Source organism: Balaenoptera acutorostrata, chromosome 2 (assembly GCF_949987535.1).
Source record: "Balaenoptera acutorostrata chromosome 2, mBalAcu1.1, whole genome shotgun sequence".
Lineage (NCBI taxonomy): Eukaryota > Metazoa > Chordata > Mammalia > Artiodactyla > Balaenopteridae > Balaenoptera > Balaenoptera acutorostrata.
This window is the reverse complement of record NC_080065.1, coordinates 66308923-66331722: the sequence shown is the minus strand read 5'-3', so window position 1 is coordinate 66331722 and position 22800 is coordinate 66308923. Positions and strand designations below refer to the sequence as shown.

Genomic DNA, 22800 nt, shown 5'->3' with positions numbered 1-22800 from the left:
CCAAGAAAAAGCATTGTCAATTAAACTGACTATAACAGCTCTTTCAGGTATATTTAAACATAGATATTAATATATCTATGTAACACTTTTGTACATACGTAATACATGTAAAATAAATGGTTTAAGGTGTTCCTATAATTTCATCATATTCAGAGTCCAACTCTTCAATTCACTTTCTGATTCTATAATTTATGTCCAGTTTTACAACCCAGTATCATCTTTTGGGGCTGTCAGTAACATTAGTGATACAGTGTTTCTTTAAAAACTACTTTACTCTTATCTCTGAGATTTTCTTCCAAACCACTGTTTATTAAAAGCTTTAATACTTAAATTCCATTTCACTTCTAAAAACTGTGTTTCCCAATTATAACCATGTGATTTCCAGTTCACGACAGGGCTGTCTTTAAAACTTTATTGGCAAACATATCTTCATCTGTTTACCAGTAGTGATCACTTTCTATATTGTATGTTAATCCAGAGACACTAGGCTCTGTGCAAAGATAATGGATTGTGAGGCAGGGAAGGAATCTGAGCTCCAAAGTAAAATTTGGGAGATTATCAAGGCAAACATTGAAAGCAATGGTCAGAGGAGGCAGCTTTTAGAAGCAGGTGCCAACAGGAGGGTAAGGAACAGAGCAAAGGGAACATCTGATAAAAAGGCCCCAAGGATAAGCATAAAGATAAGGAAGGAAGTTGCCAAAATTCCAATCAGCTTTGAGAGGCACCTTGTTAAGCATTTAGGCAAATTGGGGCTTTCAGCCATATCTAGTAGAAAAATTCTTAGTATACTAGGTTCTTTAAATACTGTTTATACACAATGCAAAATTACTGTTTTCATTTAAGAGGTATTTCTTTGCTCTAAAAGGATAACTTACATTGTATTAAGAAAAACAAATTTCGATCCAAACCGTTGAAGAAGGCCTTAGTTTCTCAGTGGCACTAGCTTGGGGCCAGTAAGCTGGCATGAGAGCACCTAGCCCGGAAGTGACACACAAATAGGTTGAAGGCCATGGTGGCTGCAACTGCATCCACAGGTGTGGAGAGGGAGTGAGGAGAGAAACCAACAGGCAGGTCCTGAGACAAGGCAGTATGGTGGTGTGCTCACGTCAGCCCTCTTCCTTTCATAGTTAGGGAGTGACCTCACTACCAAAATTAATGTTAAGAAGTAAGCCTATTGCAACCTAATCTTAAATCCTCTTTTAAAAGCTTATCTGGATATTTTTAACAGTTCTACATAATTAACATGCTTATTAGGAAATATATATCAATACAAGGGGCTACCATTCCAGAGACTCTGATGGTGGATCCTGGGCCCTGGAGGCATGGGAGAGAGGCATCTTTCTTCAATGCTATAACTGACCATCCACATAGAGGATTCACTCCACAGGTTAAATAAGTGCATTGTTTGTGCATAAGATTCTTATTTTGTTAGACAGTCTATTTGTTAGATAGTACTTTTGAAGTACTTTTTCTTCTAGATTTTATGTAACTGATTTAATGAAGTTTACTACCTTCTTGCAGAACTCTGACGTTAGATGAAGGAAAACAGTAAAATTCCAGTTTAAGGAACCTTTCAAATGATGTTTTTGGAGTGTTTTGAACTCCTTCATCTGACTTCTAGATCTCAAGCCAACAGGAAATCAGCTGGTCCTTTTTGAAGGGAAACTCTACCAAACAGTCACAAGAATAAAGAATTATTTTGCCCTTTACTCCAGCATTCAGACATGAGATCATAGTTGTATTTCAGTATATCTTCTGACTCACCGGTGTCTCCAGCTAAGCAATTTCTTTGCAAACAGTTAATGTGAAACTATCAAAACTGTACCTGTAAAAAAGGACCAAATTAGTAGCCAGAGAACCCCAATATTTTTTTAAAAAAACAAGTGTTCTGAAATGTAAAATGCTAACTTAAAATGTTGGTATCAGAATTAATCCCAAGGTATTCATTACCGCTAAATATCAGGAACATGATACCTTAGAGTTGTAGACTAAAGCAAGGAACATTGTTTTTGCAAAGTTGCGAAAGTGTGCCAAGTATTTAACATTATATGTAAGGGCTGAACATGTCTGAGATAGCTCACGTGTGGAACTTCCTTCAGGACACTCTAGAATTCATTATAAACCGAAATTGTGGAAGGTATTCTAATATACTGGATGGTGAAAGGAATATATAAAGAAGCTGTAGAGAGAAAACAGGGCAGACTGACCAAAATCAAAAACATTTTACTTCCTAAGTGGTGCTCTAGAAAGATTATTAGAGGAGCAGCTCATAAAGTACAGGAAGCAAGAATGTTCTGAAAGATTCAGATTTACCAACAAAGATGAAATTTTGGTTGATATGGCAAAATAGCCTTAACAACACATATTTATTTACCTTGGAACCAAGTATAAAAAAATGCAGAAACAAAAACTTAGCATTGAACTGCTCTGCAATAGTATTCATTTCGGCACTATTAAGTCTCAAATTGTTATGGTTTACTGTACTCCTGTGCAACATGCGTAAAAGTATTTGATAGGACAGTTTTTTCAACATTTGTTTTTTAGTGCAATCAGCAGTACTTTGGGCTCTGCAGAGGAAACAAGAAAAAGGTTAATGGGAATCCATTGATCAGCTTATCTGTGGCCAGACATCACTACTTAATACATTAGAGGTTCAAAACATGTTCAGGCATATGAAGTAAACAAGATATAGTATATCAAAACTTTGTTCATCTTTGTCTTTCCTGTTCCAGAGGCATTGTTTTAATTTTTTCCTGCCCAAATCAATTTTAATTATACCTTGTCTATGTCCCATTCCTTTCCTTTGCGTGTATCTCTGCCTCTCTAATCCTATTTCTCCTATCTACTTCTTATCACCATCTCCAGTTGCCCTCATCTCCTTCCTTTTAATTTTCAACTCTCTTATTATGTGTCACAGCTGTTCTGTTTCCTGCCCACCCAGTCTCTTCCTATGCCAACAAATACAGACATGAGTGGAGCAGCTTAGAGACCATTCTACCCATTTTAAGAAGACCTGACTTTCCAGAGCTCCTATTATTTGTAATCCTACAAGTCATAGAAAGAGTATCTAGGAGTGCTTCGATAGACTTTTTTTTCTTTTAGTTGTGTGATATTTTTATTTGAAGTATAATTTATGTATAGTAAAATTCACCTTTTCTACTCTACAGTTTTATGAGGTTTGACAAATTTGTACAGTTGTGTACACATCAACACAATCAAGGTAAAGAAGGGTTCAATCACCCCGCAAAATTCTCTCCTGCTCTTTTGTAGTCAGCCTCTCCCCATTACCCCCAGCTCCTAGCAACTAGTGATCTGTTTTCTGTCGCTATAGTTTTGCCTTTTCCCTAATGTCATATAAATGGAATCATACATTAAAGAAAGAATGGAATCATACAGTATGTAGCCTTTTTTTCCTTTTTAAAAAAACTGGGGTAAAATATATATAACATAAAATTTATCATCTTAACCATTTTTAAGTGTACAGTTCAATATTGTTAAGTATATTCACGTTGTTGTGGAACCAACCTATAGAACTCTTTCATCTTGCAAAACTGACACATTATATACCCTTTAAACAAAAATTCTCCATTCTTCTCTTCCCCCTAGCACCTGGAAACTACCCTGCTACTTTTTGTCTCTACGAATCTGACTACTCTAGCTAACTTATATAAGTAGAATCATATAGTGTTTGTCTTTTTGTGACTAATTTATTTCTCTTAGCATAATGTCCTCCAGGTTTGTCCATGTTGTAGTATGTATAAGAATTTCCTTCCTTTTTCTTTTTTTTAAAGTTTTTGTTTGTTTGTTTGATTTGGCTGTGTTGGGTCTTCATTGCCGCACACAGGCTTTCTCTAGTTGTGGCAAGCGAGAGCTACTCTTCATTGCGGTGTGCGGGCTTCTCATTGCAGTGGCTTCTCTTGTTGCAAAGTGCAGGCTCTAGGCACGTGGGCTTCAGTAGTTGCAGCACGCAGGCTCAGTAGCTGTGGTGCCCGGGCTTAGTTGCTCTGCGACATGTGGGATCTTCCTGGACCAGGGCTCGAACCCGTGTCCCCTGCATTGGCAGGCGGATTCTTAACCACTGTGCCCCCAGGGAAGTCCCAATTTCCTTCCATTTTAAGGCTCAGTAATACTCCACTGTATGTATGATGTATGTACCACATTTTGTTTATCCATGCATCAGTGGATTCTTGGGTTGCTTCTACCTTTTAACTATCTTGAATGATACTGCTATGAACATTGTTATGCAAATATATTTTAGATATTTACCAAGAAGTGGAATTACTGGATCATATGGTTATTCTATTCTCAATTTTTTGAGGGACTGCCATACCATTTTCCACGGCAGCTGCCCCATTCCCACCAACAGTGCACAAGAGTTCCAATTTCTTCATATTCTCACCAACACTTGTTATTTTCTGTTTTTTTGACAGTAGCCATCCAAATGGGTGTGAGGTAGTATTTCATTTTGAATTTGATTTGCATTTCCCTAATGATTAGCGATGTTGAGCATCTTTTCAATTGCTTACTGGCCATTTGTGTATCTCCTTTGGAGAAAATTTATTTTAGTCCTTTGCCCATGTTTTGATCAGGCTGCTTGTTTTTTGTTGTTGTTGAGTTGTAGGATTCTTCATATATTCTGGATATATGATTTGCAAATATCTTTTCCAATTTGTGGGTTGCCTTTTAACTCTCTTGATTGTATCCTTTGATGCACAGAAGTTTTAAATTTTGCCATACTCCAGCTGTATCTGTTTTTTTCTTTTATTACCTGTGCTTTCTGTGATATATCCAAGAAATCATCGTAAGTCCAATGTCATGAAGCTTTTCACATATGTTTTCTTCTTAAGGGTTTTATACTTTTTGCTCTTATGCTTGATCCATTTTTAGTTAATTTTTGCATACGGTGTGAGACACAGAACTAAGTTCATTCTTTTGCATGTTGATATCCAGTTTTCCCAGCACCATTTGTTGAAAAAACTCTCGTTTCCTCATTGAATGGCCATGGCAACCATGTATGTGAAAATCATTTGACCACATATGTGAGGGTTTATTTCTGGACTCTCTGTTCCTTTGGTCTATATGTCTGCCTTTATGTCAATACCACATTATTTTGATTACCGTAGCTTTGTAATACATTTGAAATCAGGAAATGTGAGACCTCTAACTTTGTTCTTCTTTTTCAAGATTGTTTTATCTGTTCAGAGTTTCTTGAGGTGCCATATGAATTTTAGGATGGATTTTTCTATTTCTCCAAAAAGCACTGTTGGGATTTTGATAGGGATTACATTGAATTTGTAGATCACTTTGGGTTGTATTGACATCTTCACAATATTAAATCTTCCAGTCCCTCTACATGGTATGTCTTTCTGTTTATTTGTGTCTTCTTTAATTTCATTCAGCAACATTTTATAGTTTTCATTGTACAAGTCTTTCACCTTCTTGGTTAAGTTTATTCCTAAGTAGTTTATTCTGTTTAATACTGTTGTGAACAGAATTGTTTTCTTAATTTCCTTTGCAGATTGTTCAGTGTATATAGAATCACAACTAGTTTTTGTGTGCTGATTTTTGTATCCTGAAATTTTGCTGAACTCATTTGTTAGTTCTAACAGCTTTTTTGTGGAATCTTCAGGGTTATCCACATGTAAGATCATGTCATCTGCAACAGAGATAATTTCACTTCTTCCTTTCCAATTTAAATGCCTTTTATTTATTTTTCTTGCCTAATTCCTCTGGCTGGGACTTCCTGTATCATATTGAATTTAAAGTGGTGAAATAGTCATCCTTCTCTTGTTTCTGGTCTTAAAGGAAAAGGCTTCAGTCTTTCACCTTTGAGTCTGATATTAGCTATGTGCTTTTCTTACATGGCCTTTATTATGTTAGGTAGTTTCTTTCTATTCCTAGTTTACTGAGTGTTTTGAAAAATCACAAAAGAATGTTGAAATTTGTCAAGTGCCTTTTTTACATCAATTGAGATGATCACATGGTTTTTTTTCCCCTTTATTCTGTTAATGTGGTATACTATATTGATTTTTGCTTTGTTGATCCACTCTTGCATTCCAGAATCTCTTTTCATTTTTAAATAGTGTCTTTCAAAGAGAATGTTTCAATTTTTATAAAATCCCTTTTCTCAGTTTTTTAAAATGGATCATCCTTTTGGTGTTGTATCTAAGAAACCTTTGCCTAACTGAGGGAGACAAAGATTTTCTCCTATGGTTTCTTCTAGAAGTTTATAGTTTATATTTTGAGTTAATTTTTGTATTGAATATGAGATATGAGTCAAGATTCTTTGTTTTTCCTTTTGTATGTGGTTATCCAGTTGTTTCAGCACCATTTGTTTAAAAAGACTATTCTTTCTCCTTTGGATTGTCTTAGACCCTTTATAACTATCTTCATTTTAATCATTTTCAGATATTTTCCTGTCTTTTCTGTCTCCCTTGGAGATCCAGGTTTTACTCTTGTATCATAGTCTTTAACCTGAAGAACTTTCTTTAATATTTCTTATAGTGTATGTCTGCTGTTAATGAATTCTCTCATCTATTGTTTGTCTGAAAAACTCTTTATTTCACTTTCATTTAGAGAGGTATTTTTGTTGCGTGTAGAATTCTGAGCTGAGAATTGTTTTCTTTCATGACTGTCACTCCATTGTCTTTTGAATTACTTAGTTTGTGATCAGAAACCTACTGTAATTGTTACTTTTGTTCCTCTATATGTAATATGTTTTTGAGTTTTTTGGATCTGAGGTTTAATGTCTTTTATTATTTTTTGAAAATTCTTAGCCAGATTCTCTTCAAAATATTTCTTCTGCCTTCTTCTCTCTTCTCCTTTTGGGATTCCAGCTACACATTTGTTGAACAGTTTGATATTGCCCCACATCTTGAATACCTTGTTTCTTTTTTCATTCTTTTTTCTATTTGTGTTTCAGTTTGGCTAATTTCTATTTGGTTTCAAATTCACTGACTTTTATGCAGCCATGTCACGTTTACTGATGAGCTTGTCAAGAGAATTCTTCATCTCTATTATCATGTTCTTTACTTCTAGCATCTCCATTTGACTCTTATAGTTTCCATCTCTGTTGAAATTCAACATCTGATGATACAGGTTGTCCTCCTTTTCCATTAAAACCTTTAGCATAGCTATTTTACATTCCTTGTTTGATAAATACTACATTGTGGTCATCTATGGGTGTGACTCTGTTGACTGCTTTCTCTCTTGGCAGTAGGTTTTTTCCCTTGCTTTTTGGTATGTCTTATAATTTTTTATTGAATGCCAAAAGTAAGGCATTCAATAAAGATAAATAGTATTTACTCCTGGAGATGGGCCTGACTCTTCTGCTAGGTTCTTAGTGTGAAGGTTAAGCTGGTTTATTCAGGAGTTGACCTGGATTTGGAATTTATTGTTGCTATGGTTACCATGAGTACATCACAGGCTTTAAACATGTCTAGCATCACCATGTGCTTAGAGTTGGGTTTGGCTTGCTAGAAGGTTTTCTTACTGTTTCTGCTCCACCCTCAGCTTTTGGTCTTTTCTATGTACCTTTGCCTCAGAGGGGGTCTGTCTCTTGACCTTCCCCCAGTAGAAGGCTGCTATCAGCTTGGTGGTAGGGGATAGGGTAGGTTTCTCTATTGTCCTTGTCCAGCCTCACTCTTGGGCAGGCCCTGTGTCCTGGGGTATCAGGGTGGGGTTCTCTTAGTGATCCTGTACCCCTCCAAGTAGCAGACAAATTCAACCTTGTAAATCGAACAGTCTTGTACAGGAGTTTCCTGCCCCATCCCCCAAGGTTGGAGACCTCTAATGGTCTAGGACCTCTAGTAGTCTAGGACTGTTTTTTGTTCTTTTCACAGGATTATAGAGTTTTATTCCCTACTTTTCCCCTAGCCATCACGGGTCTTCATCTGTGTCTGGGAGGGTGGTGGTAACAAGATTTTCTCCCCTTCTCCCAGTGATTTAAGGCTTTGTTTCCATAGAGGAAAAGAATCCTGACTATTCTTTTTTTTTTTTTTTAAACATCTTTATTGGAGTATAATTGCTTTACAATGGTGTGTTAGTTTCTGCTTTATAACAAAGTGAATCAGTTATACATATACATACGTTCCCATATCTCTTCCCTCTTGCATCTCCCTCCCTCCCACTCTCCCTATCCTACCCCTCTAGGTGGTCACAAAGCACCGAGCTGATCTCCCTGTGCTATGCAGCTGCTTCCCACTAGCTATCTATTTTACATTTAGTAGTGTATATATGTCCATGCCACTCTCTCACCCTGTCACATCTCACCCCTCCCCCTCCCCATATCCTCAAGTCCATTCTCTAGTAGGTCTGTGTCTTTATTCCCGTCTTGCCACTAGGTTCTTCATGACCTTTTTTTTTCCCCTTAGATTCCATATATATGTGTTAGCATACTGTATTTGTTTTTCTCTTTCTGACTTACTTCACTCTGTATGACAGACTCTAACTCCATCCACCTCACTACAAATACCTCCATTTCATTTCTTTTTATGGCTGAGTCATATTCCATTGTATATATGTGCCACATCTTCTTTATCCATTCATCCGACGATGGACACTTAGGTTGCTTCCATGTCCTGGCTATTGTAAATAGAGCTGCAATGAACATTTTGGTACATGACTCTTTTTGAATTATGGTTTTCTCAGGGTATATGCCCAGTAGTGGGATTGCTGGGTCATATGGTAGTTCTATTTGTAGTTTTTTAAGGAACCTCCATACTGTTCTCCATAGTGGCTGTATCAATTTACATTCCCACCAACAGTGCAAGAGTGTTCCCTTTTCTCCACACCCTCTCCAGCATTTATTGTTTATAGATTTTTTTGATGATGGCCATTCTGACCGGTGTGAGATGATATCTCGTTGTAGTTTTGATTTGCATTTCTCTAATGATTAATGATGTTGAGCATTCTTTCATGTGTCTGTTGGCAATCTGTATATCTCCTTTGGAGAAATGTCTATTTAGGTCTTCTGCCCATTTTTGGATTGGGTTGTTTGTTTTTTTGTTATTGAGCTGCATGAGCTGCTTGTAAATCTTGGAGATTAATCCTTTGCCTGACTATGCTTTGTGGCTTTTCCACAGTGGTGGCCTCTTCCCTCACCCAAGGATCCCTGGAACTTCTGTCACTGTGGAGTTTGGGGCCCAGCACAGTGGCACGTGAATGCATTCTGGTTCACTGACGTGGAAGCTCTCCAAACCTCATCCTTTTGGGTTTTTGTGGAGGCTCCATTATGTAGACATAATTGATTAACTCACTGGCCATTGGTCATTGATTCAGTCTCCAGCCCCTCTTTCCTCCCTGGAAATCAGGGATTGGGACTGAAAGTTCCAACTCTGTTCTCATGGTTGGTTCCCTTGGCAGCCAGTCCCCCCATCTTTAGGGGTTTCCCAAAATCACCTCATTAACATAAACTTACTTGTGGCTGAACAGGGCTTATTATGAATAACAAGACACACTTCACCTTTATGGCTCTGGATCAGTTTCAGGAACTAAGGACAAAAGACCAAATATTATAAAAAAGGTGCTCCCATTGCTGTATTGCTTAGGAAAGTCTAAGGGTTTGGGGAACTGTTGAACTAGGAACCGTGGACAAAGACCAAAATGTATGTTTATTATAAATCACAATATTAACAGATATATAGTGTTTTTTTCTTAAGTTATATGTAGTATTAGTTTGTTTGCTAGGGCTACCCTAACATATACCACAGTCTGGGTGGCTTAAACAATAGACATTTATTTTCTGTAGGCTGGAAGTCTGAGATCAAGGTGTTGACAGGGTTGTTTCTCCTGAGACCTCTCCTTGGCTTGCAGATGCTTTCTTCCAGTGTCTTCACATGACCTTCCTCAGTGCATGTCTGTGTTCTAATTCATCTTCTTATAAGGACACCAGTCATATTGGATCAGGGATCACCCTAATTACCCCATTTAACTTAATTACCTCTTTTAAGACCCTGTCTTCAAATATACTCATATCTTGAGGTACTGGGGGTTAGTATTTTAACACATTCATTTGTGAGCAGACACAATTCGCCCATAATGCAAAGAATTGGGGGAAAAAAACGGAAATGTAGAGATCATCTAGGACAGTACTGTCCAGTAGAACTTTCTGTGATGATGAAAAGTTCTGTATCTTTGCTGTCCAGTATGGTAGCCACTAGTCACGTGTGGCTGTTGAGCATACGAAATGTGCCCAAAGGGACTGAGAAGCTGAATTTTTACTTTTATTCTGAGCAATTTAAATGTAAATAGCCACATGCAGCTAGCGGCTAACATTTGGACAATACACAAATAATGACTGAAATAATTGTGATGTAGGCTGAGTTCTCAAATTCTTAATGGACTTTGCTACATACAGATTGTAAAATAAAACCTAGAGAAATAAAAAATAAAGCACTCTCATTTTTGTTCTTTTTCCTTTTATAAAGACAGTAATCTTACTTTATAATTGTGAAATTTTCAACAAATATGTTTTAGAAATATTCAAAATCATTTTTTCTGCTCTTTAATTTTTAAGAGGTTTGACATTTGCATGTATCAAGTGTTTAAATTAGTTCAGTAAGATTTTTGTTGTCAGATTGTAGAGTCCATTTAAATAAAACTAACATCTGTAGCAGAAAAATTGGTAGATGGTTTAAAAATCTGTAATTCAGTTAGGGCAGGTGAATCGGTGCATGGTTTACTCAGAAAATCTGAACCTGGAAAATCATTCCACAAAAGAAGAAATCGAAAGAGCTTTCTTTTTTTTTTTTTTTTTTTTTTTTTTTTTTAAATTTATTTATTTATTTATTTATGGCTGTGTTGGGTCTTCATTTCTGTGCGAGGGCTTTCTCTAGTTGCGGCGAGCGGGGGCCACTCTTCATCGCGGTGCGCGGGCCTCTCACTGTCGCGGCCTCTCTTGTTGCGGAGCACAGGCTCCAGACGCGCAGGCTCAGTAGTTGTGGCTCACGGGCCCAGTTGCTCCGCGGCATGTGGGATCTTCCCAGACCAGGGCTCGAACCGGTGTCCCCTGCATTGGCAGGCGGATTCTTAACCACTGCGCCACCAGGGAAGCCCAAGAGCTTTCTTTTTAAGGATAGAAATGGATTAAATTAATAGCTTAACTTATTGTTTGATTTTGTCCTTTCATGTTTGATGAAGTTTTTTCTGTAAACTTTAGAAAATTTTTTAACTTTTCATTTAAAACTAATTTAGACTTACAGAAAAATTGCAAAAACTGTACAGAGAATCCCCATATACCCTCATCCAGCTTGTCTTCATGTTAACATCTTACATAACCATAATATAATTATCAAAATCAGGAAATTAACATTGATATAATGCTACTAACTAAACTACAGGTCTCAATTTTCACCAATGTCCCTTTTCTGTTCTAGGAACCCATCCAGGATCCCACATTGCATTTAATTATTTCTTCTTAGTCTCCTCCATTCTGTTTCTCAAACTTACCTTTTCTTGACACTTTTGAATTGTGCCAGTCAGTTATTTTGTGGAATATATATGATGTTTTTTCAAAATTGGAATGATGGCTATGCATTTTTGGGAAGAATGCCACAGAAATGATCTTGTTATGCTGATATGTCTTCTTACTGGTGATGAGCTCTAGAAATCTTGATGATTGAAATGATGCTTTCTTTTATACAATATATATTAAGATTACTATAAAATATCAATCCACCAAAACATTTGCTCTGTGATGCAAATGACTTTTTAAAACCCAAAATGCTGATTAAAGAAAGCTATTATCATCACTAGTTAATGGGATGAAGTTAGTAGAATTTCACTAATAGGAATAAACTGTTCAATAATGAGAAAGAGAAACCATCTTTTTCTTTCAAATAAGGTAATTCTTTCTTCATTGGAAAGTTAAGAAGGAATTATCAAGAGAGGGGTCTTCTCACCTAATAGAATTGTCTTTGTAATAGAAAATTATCTTGGTTGAGATACTTAACTCTGGGTAACTTATCAAGTAGAACATTAAATGAGGAAAAAGGTGATTGCTTTAGTTTTGTTCTATAAGTGACACTGGAATTCTATCAGAAGTTAAGTTTTTAGAACCAGTTTCTAGGTCTAGCCTATCATATGACCTGAATTCAATTTATTGCAGTAAATTTTGTATTTCGGGCAATTAAAAATTCTGAATAAGATGACGTAAATCAGCAGTTTCAAAAGAAATACTGTATTACATGTTCCAGACCTTATTAACATTGAAGCATCCTCATATGTTTTATATGAAGGAATGAAATTGTACTTCAGGCTTTGACGCTCTTAAAAAATATAGTACGTTGTTAGGTTTTGTTTATAGATATTTTTCAAGATATAATGTTTATTCCTCAAAAGAGAATGGGTAGAATCTCTTCTGCAGATACTTGTATCTGTCATAAAGAAGGGAACTCTTCCATATTAAGCCTTCTACTTTGGTAGCTTTTATATTTCTTTACTTGGTAGGTTTTATTCACTAGGAACATTTCAGTGAAATATTTGTGTTTTTATTCTTTTTGGGTTGTTTTTGAAACATTCATGGATTATAAACCAAATAATAGAAGTGAGTACTGCTGTCTCTTCAATGTAACAATATTCAGCGTAATGGGTAGAATTTTCTTTTATTTTAGTTCAGCAATCAGCAAACATTGGGAGGCTGAACTGGCTACCCTCAAAGGAAATAATGCCAAACTCACTGCAGCCCTGTTGGAGTCCACTGCCAATGTGAAACAATGGAAACAGCAACTTGCTGCATATCAAGAGGAAGCAGAACGTCTGCACAAACGGGTAAGTTCAGGGCTGCTATCGGTAAGGATTTATGGCTAACAGATTTTCTTGATCAGAGGAAATTTACATGTAGATTCAGCACAGGAACATCTTATGGAGATTTTTATTGGTTATCAAAACATATATATGGTTTGTATTATATGTTTATTGGTTAAGAAAAATATTTTCTGCAGTTTAATGGGAATGAAGAATATACAGCTTTTGGAGTCCAAACACCTGATTTCAAATTCCTGTTTTGCCACTTATTAGCTGTCTGACCTTTGGTAAGTTATTCCCCACTTTCTGCTCAGTATTCTCATCTATAAAATAGGAATAATAACATAGACTCTGTACAATTCCTGTGAAAATTGAGATACTGAATTGACATGTAATTCCACTGAGTTAATGATGCTTTTATTATTTTATTTTATTGTTGTTTCTTAAAGAAACAACAGTAAATTTGAAAAATACAGGTAGAAAATTCTTTATAAAAGTTGGTGACAATACAAATATGGGGCAGTAAAAGAAAAATCAGACATCACAATACCATTAATATCAGAAGACTAAACAATTACTTAATAAAGAAGGTTTTTATTCAAAGCATATGCATTCACCCAATAGGAAGCAGATGCCACTAGTTTCTGTTTTTCAAACAGCTGCCAAAGAAGTGAACCCCATAGACAAAAGGAAATGGACTTAGAGCACAATTTGAGGGGTGTACTTAGTGGACCAGGATGACCAGGGAAGTAAGATAGAAGTTGAGTAGAGACAGGAGGGAGAGTAAGAACCCTGAGTAAACACCGTTCTATCCTAAGTATAAAAGTCAACTCATGAGGGGGAAAGAGGGAAGTTGTTGTTTAATGAATATAGTGTTTCCATTTTGCAAGACGAAAAGCTTTGGAGATCTGTTTCACAACAATGTGAATATACTTAACGCTACTGAACTGTACAGTTAAAAATGGTTAAGATGATAAACTTTTACTGTGTTTTTTATTGTGTTTTTTACCACAATAAAAAAAATTAACTTAGGACAACTGATTCATAATCCAAAAAACATTCATTGAGGAGCTATCCTTTTTATGTATTCCCTGCCCTTGAGGGATTTTTGCTTTAAATAGCAAAAATTTTGCCCAATTTGGTCATTCACTAGGGCCTTCTAACAGTTGATGTTTACATTTTGCCCATGATTTGCAATTGTTATCTGAGGGAAAGGTAATCCAGTACAAGCTACTGCATCATTATCAAAACTAGAACTCCTCGTGAGGAATATACTACCTAACTGAGCAAAGAAAACTAATATATATTAAACAGTAGAGAAATAATTCTCAAGATTTTTGAACAGATGTTCAGTGTTGTGGACCAGAGGTCAGGAGAACCTTGAGCACTTGAGTAGATGGGAATGGCTTTCTGGAGAAGTGCATTCTGAGCTGAGAGTTGAAGGTTTGGTTAGTTTTGAATGGTTTTCAAAGGTAAGAGAAGACATTCTAGTTAAGTCAACAAGATGGATATGAGCATGGTTTGTTCTTAGGACAAGGAGATTTGCCTGCTTTTAGTTGAAAGTGCATAACTAGGTGTCTTGAGCAATGAGATGTTTAAGTAGTTTGTGGCTAGCTTATGGAGGACCTGAGAGTTTAGATTTGATACTATGAAAAAGATGAGCCATTGAAAGGCTTTTAATTGGACAGTCACACAATGAAAGATGGTTATTAGCAGTTTGCAGAAGAGATAAAAATAGACAAAGGATATAATTAGGTCCCCTGGCAGGTCATTGTTTTTGTTTACACCTGGATGATAAGGGTCTGCACAAGGCTATTAGAGCGTGAATAGAAAGCAAGAAAGCGATATGAGAGGTAGAGTGACAGAATATGGAGGTTAATTCAATATTTGGAAAATGTGAAGGAGAGAGATTTGCTGTTTCCTTAGTAGTCTACAATTTATTATATTTTAGTCAATTAAGATGTATGAGATCCTGACGTGTAGAGAGCTTTGATAAGGTGTGCGTGTGTTTATGTTGACTTCTGTCTATTTTGACTGTTTTTGGATGGTATAACTTTTAGGGATAATGCCGTTCTCTGTTCTCTCAAAAAATAGCAAGTGCACATTAGAAGTTACGTTGCTCTCTGGACCCTCAGTAAATTTGTATTGAGTAGAGAACTGTTCTCTTTTGCTCTAAGAACAAATTGATGTGAAGATATTCTAGTATCAAATGATTTAAGTTGTATTTTAAGCATATCTTTTCTTCCAGATTCCTTTACATTTTAGAAATGTCTTTGAAAAATTTTTCACTTCTACAAGGCCAGTTTTCAGAACCCATATTTAATTTGAAGGCTACAGATGGAGGGCAGATGGCTGATTTTGGATTTGTTTTCAGAAGAAACTTTTAAAGAAGACTTTCGTTACAGGGGTTCTCTACTGTCATTAATCACTTAATTTAAGTTTTCCTAACCTTTTCATGACCAAGTCTAATTATTTCCTTTGGTCTTTTTCCTTAGTCCCAAATTGATATTTCTTTTTAATTTTTAAATTTTATTTATTTATTTTTGTCTGCATTGGGTCTTCGTTGCTGCGTGCAGGCTTCCTCTAGCTGCAGCAAGCGGGGGCTACTCTTCGTTGTGGTGTGTGGGCCTTTCATCGTGGTGGCTTCTCTTGTTGCGGAGCACGGGCTCTAGGCGCACGGGCTTCAGTAGTTGCAGCACGCAGGCTCGGTAGTTGTGGCTCTCAGGCTCTAGAGTGCAGGCTCAGTAGTTGTGGCACAGGGGTTAGTTGCTCCATGGCATGTGGGATCTTCCCGGACCAGAGGTGGAACCCGTGTCCCCTGCATTGGCAGGCAGATTCTTAACCACTGTGCCACCAGGGAAGTCCCCTAAATTGATATTTTTAAAGAATCAATTCTATTCATTCTACTCTGTCAGTATTTCTCAAAATTAATTTTGATATATTGATTCAAAATTCATTAGTCACCTATCAGGGACTTATATGTCTTCAGCAAGAAATCCTTTGAAATTGTCGTGTAATTTAACCGGTGTTCTCATTTAATTTTAGGTTACTGAGCTTGAATGTGTTAGTAGTCAAGCAAATGCCGTGCATACCCATAAGACAGAATTAAATCAGACAATACAAGAATTGGAAGAGACGCTGAAAGAGAAGGAAGAGGTATTTGCTACTTCTCACTTGTCTGTAATCTCACTAAAATATGTGTACAAACATTACAGTCTATGTCAGATTTAAAGGTACTTTATGCAGTAAGGTCAGGTTGTGGGGTGTTTTTAGGATGAAATTTTTCTTGAATGATATTAAGCTTGTTCATATTTTTCCCATCCCTGTGTCTGTTGTTATGAACTACAGTGAGGCAGTCAGACTGAGATACTGCCTCTTGCCTTCTGTATGAGAGTTGCATTCATACAATCAACAGAAAACCATTAGAAGTTAAATGAATTTTACAAGCTGTTCCTTTCTCTAGTTTCCAGTCAAAAGATTTAATATCTCAGGAAAGAATTATATCCACAAAGCTTGAAGCAACCTTAAAATGTTCAGACTGCTGTTTCTTAGCAGTGCTGTACCAAAGCAACCAAGCTGATTTGTTGCTTAAGATTATGCTGTGCTAGACAACATACCCATAAAGATGAATTTACCCCTTGAAATCAGTATAAAGGAATGTTTTTTAAGTCATCTTTTTTCTACGGACTGGGACAATAATTTCAGGGAAAAATAAGGCCTTCTCTTTCCTTGATATAGTTAAAATATTGTTAAAGACATTGCTCTACTTTTTCTAGGAAATAGAAAGATTAAAACAAGAAATTGATAATGCCAGAGAACTACAAGAACAGAGAGACTCTTTGACTCAGAAACTACAGGTGAGCTACAATAAAATTTTTATTCATTTCTGCATAAATGAGAGTCATCAATCATTCTTTCACTTAGTAATGACTTTTTTTCTGCAACTCCATTTTGTAGGTTATTGGTCACTTTTCTTTTCCAGGACTTCTGATTCATGCCTGATCATTGATTTTTCAAATATTACTTGATAACTTCATCTACATAGCTTATCATCATAGACGGTCATTTTATAAATTGTCTTTAGTAAATTATTTTAGAAATGTCTACTTTTTAACATAAAAAGTACTCTGAACTTAAAGAAAATTTCTCAAATGGATTATATTCAGTTTTGGAATTCTGCTCATTTTTTTTCACTCTGAACTAATGTATGAATTACAGCAGTAGTTGTGCCCTAATGGAAACCAATGTAGTGTTCTTTTTCTTTCTTTGCCCTAACTAATTTTACTCACTTTTCTCTGCATAAATAGTATGCTTCCTGACTCTAATTCACATATATATATCCTGTGTCAGTGGTAATTAGCCTTGGTTGGGGAAAATTTCTCAAAATTACAACCAAAATCTCCTGCTGCCAGCTCAGGCACTTTTCTTATACCCCATGTCCTCAAGAAGGGTTAGGACCACTTCAGGGTTTGGAGTAGTTATAAATGTATGTATAAAGTGATGAATTTGGGACAAAGGGTGATAAGTGGGACCTGAAAGCCTAGGATTGGAAATAGTACCTAGATTATTATAAGAATGACCAACACTTATTGAGTGCTTACTATGTACCAGATACTGTGCTTTACTTATATTATGCATTTAATCCATAGAACAGTCATATGAGGAAACTAAGGCTTGGATAAGTTAACTTGTCCAACCGACATTTAAATGAGCGCAAATTCTGTAACAGAGACCCTTCATAAAACAAACAGTTTCTTTATATGAAATGAGATATTTCCTTCTTTCTCTCCCATCACTGACTTTCAGCAGTCTGGGAAAAATGAAGTTGCTTGTTTTGGTCTGCCCTATTAAACAGTGTTCCTATATTTAACCATTTGTGTAGATTAGTGGTTCTCAACTGGGGGTAGTTTTGTGCCCCAGGGGACATTCAGCAATGTGTGGAGACATTTTTGATTTTCGCAGCTAGGGTAATGGAATTGATATTTAGTAAATTGAAGCCAAGGTTGCTACTGAACATTGAATTATCCAGCCCAAAATTTCAAGAGTGCCAAAGTTGAGAAAACCTTGGTGTAGAATTAAAATATGAAGCATGTAATCAGTGCTGGAAGAAATGGGAGAAATGCAGGCTAGTTTTGTCTTTTGTTTTGGTTTGGCTCCCCTTGTTTAATTACTTGCTTTGATACAGGCAGTTGCTAAGCACTTACACATATTAGCTCTAACTCTCACAGTAACAGGTATGGTATCCCCATTTTCAAAGAGAAGGTAGCAGTTTAGAGGTGTTAACAAGTTTAATTAAAGCACTTAGAAAGTAGTGAAGCCTAGATTTGTTTTGATTCTAAAATCTCTGTTCTTTCTGCATTACCACACTGTTTCAGCAGCCAAGCATCCAAGCCATCCCTAACAATTCTTGGGAAGTTTTTTTTCAGTTATGTATACATTTACATTGTCCCAGAGAAACCAAGAAATGATTTATTCATATCAAACTTCTAAATGTATTTCATCATTGATTGAGCAGTAATTGAATTTTACAGCTGGCACCTAGAATTGTGACTATCAATTCTTACCTGTTCTTTCACTGAATATCAAAAATACTTATCAAGACAGCCTACCTGGAATAGGACAGGGAAACTTCCAGAAAACCTAAGGGTGAATTCTAAAAGGCCAAGCCACAGAAATAACCTGTATTTTTTCCAATTTGAAGAAAGTTCCTCCTTTATAGCCTGGCCCCTCCTACCTAAACATCTGCTTGTCAAAAGTTCCAACACTCTTGAACCTCCATTCATAAATTCAGTCCAAAAATTGTAATCATTAAATATTTGGAATGGTAGAGGAACTTTGAAATTGCAGTGCATGGATTTGGATTGTAGGTATGAATATGGATAAAAAATTCATAGTTATGGGTAAATTAAAAATAGTATGATATGATTTTTCCAATTTGCAAGTGTTTTTTTCCTCAAATGTCAATGTAATATATGCTCATTGTAAAAAATTTAGAAAAGTGTAATTTAGCAGGGAAAAAAAACCCATAATCCCATCATCCTAAGGCAAGTGTTTAGAATTTTATTCCCCCAATGTTTCTTTGGACAACTTTTTCCTTATGTGAGACATATAGATACCAATTTGTTGTCTTACTTTCCTAACTTAACATTATGTCATAAGCTGCATATGTCATATGGCTGTATAGTGTTCTCCTATATAGACGTACCATAATATTCTTCCAACATTCTTACAGGGATGGTTATTTGTTTTCAGTGTTAGCTGTAATAAATAATGTCATAATGAATCTTTTTACATAATCCTTGCCTTTCTCATTATTTCTTTAAGATGAGCTTTTTAAGAAGAATTACTAGGTGTCAATGTTTTTAAATTACTTATGCTGAGAAATTGATGTCAGGAACAGCAGGATACCCTCTGGATATTGGTCTCCTCCCATCTTTGTTGTCTGATAAGGAACAAAGGGGTAGCTTACTATTTTTTTAGTATTATCATGTTTTTGATTACGAGTTTTCCATATGCTTATTGTCATCCTTCTGTATCTTGGAGACACCAAGTACATTTTCACCTTAGAGTACCTGGTGTATCCTTGCCTGGAGGTCTAAGCCCCCAGATCTTCAAATGCACTGGTTTCTAATGTAATTTAGGTCTTGGCTCACATGTTAATTTCTCTGATTTCCCAATTTAAGCACTACTTTGCAGGCCACCACGCCCCCTCCCCCAGTACTCTTTATAATATTACCATGTCTTATTTTCCTTGTAGCAGTTATCATCGTATGAAATGATCTTGTTTTTTTTTTTAATTTTTAAATATTTATATATTTATTTTTTATGGCTGCTTTGGGTCATAGTTGTGGCATGCAGGATATTTCATTGCAGCATGTGGGCTTCTCTGTAGTTGTGGTGCGCGGGCTCCAGAGTGCACAGGCTCAGTGGTTGCAGCGCACGGGCTCCAGAGCACGTGGGCTCTGTAGTTGTGGCACGTGGGCTCTCTAGTTGTGGTGCACAGGCTCAGTAGTTGCGGCATGTGGGATCTTAGTTTCCCAACCAGGGATCGAACCCGCATCCCCTGCATTGGAAGGAGGATTCTCAACCACCAGGGAAGTCCCAATGATCTTGTTTTTTTAATTTATTTTTAAACTTTTTATTTTGAAGAAATTTCACACTTACAGAAAAGTTGCATGAATAAGACAAAGATTTTTCATGTACCTTTCACCCACATCCCCCAGATGTTAACATCTTTGCCATATTTGTTTTGTTTTATCATTATGGAACTCTCTCTGTATATATTCATATTTTTTTTCTAAACGTTTGAGAATAAGTTCCAAATACGCTATCCCTTTGCCTCTAAACACTTTAATGTGTATTTTCTTTTTTTTCATATTTAATTTTTTATTTAATTTTATTGGAGTATAGTTGATTTACAATGTTGTGTTAGTTTCTGCTGTACAGCAAAGTGAGTCAGTTACACATATACATATCCACTCTTTTTTAGATTATTTTCCCATATAGGTCATGACAGAGTACTGAGTAGAGTTCCCTGTGCTATACAGTAGGCTCTTATTATCTATTTTATATAGAGTAGTGTGTATATGTCAATCCCAGCCTCCCAATTTATTGCTCCCCTTTCCCCTTTGGTAACCATAAGTTTGTTTTCCACATCTGTGACTCTATTTCTGTTTTGTAAATAAGTTCATTTGTACCATTTTTTTAGATTCCACATATAAGCGATATCATATGATATTTGTCTTTCTCTGTCTGACTTCACTCAGTATGACAATCTCTTCAATGTGTTTTTTCTAAGAGTAGGACAGTCTCTTAGATAACCATCAAAATCAAGAAATTATCTAAAGACTTTATTCAAATTCCCATAATTGTCCTAATAATCCTCTTTATAACAAAATTTTTAAAATTGTTTTTCTGGTCCAGGATTCATTCCAGGATCACAAGTTGCATTTAGTTGTCATGTCTATTTATTTTGTTGTTTAAGTTGTCCCAGATTTGGCAAGTGGGAACCTTTTTAATCCTGCTTCTGTGTCCTTTGGATGTGACCCTATCATTTTTTAAAGAACTTCATGTTTTAGCTCAATTAGATATTCCTAGTTGTATTTATCAGCTCCAGCCTTGAAATTAGCTATTTCTTCAAAGAAAAATTTTTTTTAGCGAAGTTTGGCATTTAGAAACCAAGTTCTGGGCACAAGATATACCTTTTGCTATTGAGATGTCATTGTTTCTAGGCTCTATTAATGATCAGAGCTAGAAGTACACACATAGCACATTATGTCCATTACAATAGCTATATTGAAAAAAACAAACCTGAAATCATACTCATACCTCCCACTGCAGTCCAGTACTATGGAGTTCATTTTAGCCTTCCCCATTTTCCTGTTAGTAACTCCTTGCCCCAATATTGTTATAAAGCAGAAACTAACACACCATTGTGAAGCAATTATACTCCAATAAAGATGTTAAATAAACAAATAAATAAATAAGTAAATAAGACACAAAAAAAGAAACCACAATATGTTTATTTGCTTGCTTAGTCCTTGAAAGCACAGAAAGTAGTTTCTAATTCATACTACTGCCAAAACAACAATGACAACAAAACTCTACTAACTAGAGATCAGTATTCTTTTTGTCCTTAGCCTGTGTTCAAAAGTTAGGTTAGTTCTTCCACTCCCCCTTTTCAATTGGTTAGTTATTCATTTGAAACACACTTATGTTCATTTGTATCTTATTATATTCCATTTTAGTTTCTTCTTCCCCATCCTTCTTTATTTCATATTTGTGTGCATTTACAGAGCGTATGAAACATTAACATGGTTCTAAAAATCAGAACTATTCAGGAAGATATCTTCAGGGACACGTCATCCTGTCCAATCCAGTCTACCCCCATTCTTGCCCCCCATTCCCAGCTGCCCCCTGTGGTAACCAATCTCATTAGTTTCTGGTTTAACCTTTCTGTGTTTCTTTTTACACAAATGAACAGATATGTCTCTTTCTTAATTTCCTCCCCTTTTTTTCCTATGCAAATGGTAACATACTCTAGATTACTCTTCCACACTTTGCTTTTTTTTAATCTAAGGTATGTCCTGGAAATCACTCTATGTCCTGTCAGTTCATAGAGACCTTGTTCATTCTTTTTTTTTGGCTGTATAGTACTTCATTTGCATGTGTGATAGTTTTTTCAACCACACTCCTTTATATGGGTATTTAGGTTGTTTCCAGTATTTTGCCGCAGTACTACAATGAGTAATCTTGCGCATAGGTGTTTTGTTATTGTTGGAGGTGTATCTACAGGGTGAACTCTTAGAAGTGAGATTTCTAAGTGAGAAGATCATGTAGTCAAATTCCTCTCCATGATGTGTTGTGCCAGTTTTCCCTTGTATCATCAGTGTGAGAGAGTGCCTGTTTCTCCACAGCTTCACCAACAAAATGTGTTCTCGTACTTTTTTAACTTGTGACAATGTATGATAGGTGAGAAATGATAGTTTTAATTTGTGTATCCCATATTATGAGTGAGATTAAACATCTTTCATAAGCTTAAAGGCCATTTTGGTATCTTTTTGTACCTATGTAGATTGTGTATTCTTGTTTTTGCCCTTTTTTGGTCCTTCTTCCACAAAATTTCAAGAGTTCTTTATATATCTGCAATTATATGTTACAAATATTTTCTCTCAGTTTGTCAATGTTTTTTGACTTTGCATAAGATGGTGGTGTTGTTTTATGTAGTAGTCAAATATATCATTCTTTTCTTTCATTGCTCTAGCTGTCAATCATAGTTAGATAGCTCTTTTCCAAACTCAAATCACTTAGGAATCCATCCATATTTCCCTTTAGTACTTCTGTGGTTTCATTTTTTACATTTAGATCTCTGAGTCACTTGGGGTTTGTCCTTCTGTGTGTGGTGTGAGATATGGATCTAACTTTATCTTTTTCCAAATGTCTATCTAGTTATCACTACCATTTATTTAAAACTTTATCCTTTTTTCCAGAGATTTGAGATATTCAATTTCCATGTGTGTTTTGGTGTATATCTGGACTTCCTATTCTATTCTACTA

General features: G+C 35.9%; 1 protein-coding gene across 2 annotated transcripts in view; it reads left to right on the top strand.

Moving 5' to 3' along the window:
- HOMER1 (homer scaffold protein 1) overlaps positions 1–22800 on the top strand; it is a 125914-nt gene that overhangs the window by 86887 nt on the left and 16227 nt on the right. For both annotated transcript variants that reach the window (XM_007175868.2, XM_007175869.3), the window contains exons 6-8: positions 12612–12768; positions 15790–15900; positions 16521–16601. In XM_007175868.2, the coding sequence (XP_007175930.1) occupies positions 12612–12768; positions 15790–15900; positions 16521–16601 (349 nt within the window). The remainder of the gene's footprint in view (positions 1–12611; positions 12769–15789; positions 15901–16520; positions 16602–22800) is intronic.